General features: G+C 35.3%; 1 protein-coding gene across 2 annotated transcripts; it reads right to left on the reverse strand.

The window, feature by feature from the left end:
• Positions 1-835: 835 nt before the first annotated feature.
• Positions 836-3,860, reverse strand: LOC149552503 (secretion-regulating guanine nucleotide exchange factor). Of its 2 annotated transcripts, XM_089788086.1 has the most exons (4): positions 3,316-3,445; positions 3,098-3,192; positions 2,760-2,846; positions 836-2,466 (listed from the first exon to the last, which is right to left on the reverse strand). In XM_089788086.1, the coding sequence occupies exon 4, from the start codon at positions 2,382-2,384 to the stop codon at positions 1,317-1,319; it is 1,068 nt and encodes a 355-aa protein (XP_089644212.1). In that variant the 5' UTR covers positions 2,385-2,466; positions 2,760-2,846; positions 3,098-3,192; positions 3,316-3,445; the 3' UTR covers positions 836-1,316. The 2 variants fall into 2 exon arrangements, with proteins under 2 accessions (XP_089644212.1, XP_089644211.1); XM_089788085.1 differs by lacking the exon at positions 3,098-3,192 and having other exon boundaries at positions 3,316-3,860.
• Positions 3,861-5,168: the final 1,308 nt, after the last annotated feature.

Raw genomic sequence — 5,168 nt, forward strand, 5'->3', positions numbered from 1 at the left:
GACAATACATAAAAAATATCAATCACAAAGGAATAAAATATGGTATCAGAAACTATTTTACTTTAAAGCAGGAAGGCTTATGGAACAAAAGGATAATCCTAAAATGGAAGGTTTTGCTGTCATTTTGCATAAAAAACTATTTTAAGGGCAGTCCCATGTTTTACCCAAAACTTCATCAGTAAATAAAATAATTAAAAATCATTAGTACTGTTTAAAATCTAACTTTTGGAATGAATGTATTCAGTATAAAACTTGAAACTTAAATTGAAAATACCCTAAGAATTAAAATGAACCGTGCAAGAGATAGGTGAATATAAAAATTATTTCATAACCACTTTATGAAGAAACTTGAGAAAAACTCAGAAAGTGGCATGGTAAAAATAGCAGCTCATGGTTTCTTGACAAATACGGAACATTTTTCAAGAGTGATGCTTCTATTACAAAAACTTATACTGAAAAGGAATGCTTAAACAAACATATCTGCTAACATCAACTACTTCCACTAGGAGAAAAACAATCTAATGCAAACTACACCTTACTTAAAAACTTCATCTTCAAAAACCTCTTTTCAAAAGTTCATCGGATTAGCTACAGTTTCACCGTACATATTATCTACACAGCCCTTTAAGGATTTGTATTTGTATGTTTCTTTGATGACATTAGCAAGTTTTACAGTATCTTTGAGGACATAGATTCCCTTAACTAGATTCACCTGTATCAGTAATGCAACAGAAAGTCCATAAACGAAATTATAGTCATCAATAAAATAGATTATGAAAGCATTACAACAACATACCTGGAAGCACCATACCTTTCACATCTACTTATTAATACATCTACTTGAAAAGATTATAGAGTTCAAAAGATTGTTGAATGTACAAGTTGTATATACAGAGTAGCCCCACCTTGGACTAAAATGAATCTTATAGATTACGAGCTAATTCATTCCATTCAACTAACCATACTTCTAAGCAAAAAAGAAACTCTGGCATGATCGAAATATACACTAACTAGGCTTATCTGCACCAAAAATGGCCACAATTCTGAGCTAGGCATCCAATCTGGAATAATGCCTTTAGAAGTAGGCAATGTTTCAAATTCCAACATAGCTAATCAGAAATATCTTTTGCCCCTAAATTAATGGCATTGCCAGACCATACATCTGAAAACCCTCATGCCTCAAATTATTTGTTGGTGTGAGAAGTGAGATTCAAACAATGGAAACATCTGCTTCGACTGCAAACAAGACACTTCATGGTTGCCATAAGCAAGGTTCAGCTCCTCGGCCAAACCATTAATCTGAAAACCCTCATGCCTCAACTTGTTTGATGGTGACGAGACAAATGAGAATCAAACCATTGAAATATCTGCTTAGACTGCAAACTAGTCATTTCATGGTAGCCATAAGCAAGGTTCAGCTCCTCCTGAATATGACCCTCCCATTCACTCTTTGCATCAGAGAACACATGCTTTTCTTTGAGAGGCTCCCTCCAATTGATTGCACGTCCATCCATAATCATATAATTTGTCTCATTTATAATGTTTGACTCTCTGAAGACTCCATAAATTCTTCGGGAAACCTTTTCATCCAGACCTGGGATTCTGTCTGACAAGAAAGTTGCTGTCAAGGGAAATTCAGGACATCTCACCTCACCTACATCAATGCCCTTCCTTTTCAACATTTCCATGTTCTTTATAATCAATCCCATTCTCTTCTTGTCCTTGGGCATGTGAACGAAAAGGGTGGGAGGATAGTTGGTCAGGACCTCCATTCTTCCAAAAACACCTTCTGAAATCATTATAGTAATTGAGGCAAATTGAAATTCAGCAGCCAAAGCGGATACAAAATAGCCACCTGAGGAAGCTCCTAGTGCCACCATAGGCACTTCCTCAAGCTGCTTCTTCTGAACCCACCATTTAAGAATTCTCTTTACCTTTTCCTTTTCCTTGAAAATTGACCAGCATGCATTTTTGCTAGAAATTGTAATAACAGCATATTTTCTTGCAAGGGCATGGAGAACAAGAAGCCTTTCCTCTGGCAGTCCAACACAATTTGCACAATTTGGACTCCTGTCCCAAAAATTGATGGCTTTTCCATTGCACCCATGGGCAATGAAAAGGACACCTTTAGCAGATTCTGGAATTTGCCAAATAACCTTTGATCTATTTACATATTCAAATGTTGGAGAGAACTGCACCAGTGGGCGGATACTATTCCATTTCTCCCCCAAAGAAGGAGAAGAAAGATAGCTATCACTTTTAGGAGACCGCACCACAAACAGAACTACGGGAGCTAAAACCAATGTTGTGATGGCAATAGCAAATAGATGCCAGTTTTGCAATCTATGCCAATATATTTTATGTCTATTCATTTGTCTCAACATTGAGAATGATAATAAAGGAGGAAAGATTACTGTATTGCAGATCAAGCAAAAAGGATGAAAACTATGCCAATGTTTGCAAAACCTGCAGATGTAATAACTCATTAGAACACCAAGAATGCCCGGATAAAACTGCTGAGAGCTTTTAATATAAGTATTTTTTATTTCACTACCATGGACCATGAAAATATTATCTCTTAAAACATTAAAACCAAATAGTTCTACACTCAACAAACGGTTCTAAAAAATTCCAAAGGAAAATATCCATCAAAGAAATTTTCAATCCAAGAAGTGGAAATCAAAGGCAATTTTTTACCAAAGAGCAGAGTAATCCACAAAATAATGCTAAAGTTGAACAAGGGAGATATATATAGACACCTGACCGCCAAGCAAACAAACGAAGGATATGGTGGTGAAACTTGTAATATGCTAACTGTCCGCCCAGGTATTTGATCCAACCACTATCTGCAAGTAAATCAGTGTCAGAAATTAGGAACTTAGTGTGACCCAAAAATACTGAAGAGGGCATCTGTGCAAACAAGCATGCATCATTATAGCCTAATCTAATGAAGTTATAAAAAACAGTTTGTACTGCATCTGACATACTTTTGATGTGTTGAGCCCTAATTTCTATATAAAATTGTAACTGAAACAAGCAAAATGGTAGATGTGGAAATTATTCGCTAAGATACAATTATAAATGGTTAATCTCTCACCTCAGCCAAATGGGTTCTAATGCAAATGCCAAAGAAATATTTCAATACTCAAAATAAACCAAACTCAAATTCATGTAAACAATCCCTCGTTGACCCTGAAGAACACCCCGAATAACTTGAGAAGATTAAAATTTTCAGTGCGTATCAACAATCTTCTAACAAAATCTGAACCGTGTAATTTTATTTTACAGATTTATCTAAAAAGTCAGAGCACTCACTTATGTCAATAGGACATTAAAATATAAAGCGTTAAGGTTTTCCATTGCGTTGCTGAAGTGTTGAACCTCAAATCTCCTCCAGTCATTGAGTGTAATTAGAGGAACACGACCAAAGAGGATTTGATTCATCGTGTTTGTTTTAACCTCCCACACTAACAGTTGCTGTGTTTGTTGGGCATTTCCTTACAGCTTCGATGCATGACAAGATACACCATTAGAAGAGGCCTACAGCAAGGTTACTCTGATCGGTCAAACCGTTGATAGACAAGGATGATTAGTTATGGATTTGATTCTCCTATTTACATCGACACGGTGAAAGAAAGGTTATAAGGAGGTTCCAAGGATGATGCATATTAGGCTGGACTCTCATATTTCATCATATGGTCATTCCACCCTTGGGAGATTCCAAGGATGATGCATATTAGAACTAGGACTCATTACATGGAGGTTCCAAGTTTGGTGTATATTAGGACAGTGTGAGATTTTCATCATTGAGTCTTTTTTCCTAGGTAACATTATGTGGTCATCAAAAGAATGTATTGTATGAAGGAGAAACATTTTTTTAAGTTATAAAAGATTATATGAGAAACAAATTTTGTGGTTGGATAGTCACTACCTTTCTTCTACACTATTTCAAATACAATATGAAGGGTACAACTTATAAATTTTGAATAAAATTAGTTTATAATATTTTTAATATCTTAATTTCATTTTATTTATCTTTATATAATTATTTATAATCTTTAGATTCATTTTTATTATCAATTTAGATCAAGCATTTTGGTGTATAGATGTTGATTCATTTTTGTGCTTTTAGATCTAAGTTTAACTAAAATTCAAAATATATTTTATTGGATGTCTTTTATTAGGTGTTGTTAGTTACAAGAGAGGAGACAAAAGTTGGCCACCCTATCTTTGAAGTGTCTCGTGGACTTTTGTGTATGAACACATAGACCTACACCTAAAAAATTGATTTGATCTACATTGGACAACATGCGACACATGTTGTCATCAGATTACATCTAGGTGTCACAATGGACCTATTTTTGGTGATGTAGGGTAAGGACCAAAATTCACAAAACCATGGGACACATGTGGAATAAACTCAACTTAAACCTTCCTATACTTCCATACTCAAAGATGCACATGAAAGCTATACATAACTCAATGGAACCACAGAGAACACAAGGCCAAATGCAGCATATTTATAAGTGTAGTTATTGCACTTCACATATAAAGAAACCACAACTTGCCCGACTGTGAGGCACTCTAGGTTGTTGCCTTATGCAAATGAATTTACAATCTTCGAGCCTCAGTTCACATTCTCCATCTTTTATCTTGTCAATCTCTTCTTATTAAGAATCACACTTGCCTGCATCTAACCAAGCCTCTTTTGTAGCTAGTTAACCAACAAGTCGGTTGGTTAAGCATTTACTTACAATATAGGTCCATACTTGGAAGAGTAAACTAAAATCCATGCAAAGGACAATATTAGATCAAGCGCACTTAAAGGTAGGTCCATATGTGTGCTAGGAGTCGGCTCCTAACTGTGCAAGATGCCACATAAACCAAAGAAATTGTGCTAATCAGATCGATACTCTTCGTTGGATAAAAACATAAGGAAACATGGACAACAAATAACGACACAGAACTCGAAGCAGATGAAACATAAGAACTCGCATCCTTAAGACAAGGATCAAGGATAGGTCTTCAACATGCTAACATCTACACACAACATGAAAACAAAAGCATCAATTACTACTTCGTAAACAACATACTAGTACAAAAAATAAGAAATATTTTTGGTTCCCAAGATGCTCCTACATTAGACACCTAGGGTTAATAAAGAATTG

Source organism: Cupressus sempervirens, chromosome 6, assembly GCF_028749045.1.
Source record: "Cupressus sempervirens isolate cs-2001-9-10 chromosome 6, ASM2874904v1, whole genome shotgun sequence".
NCBI lineage: Eukaryota > Viridiplantae > Streptophyta > Pinopsida > Cupressales > Cupressaceae > Cupressus > Cupressus sempervirens.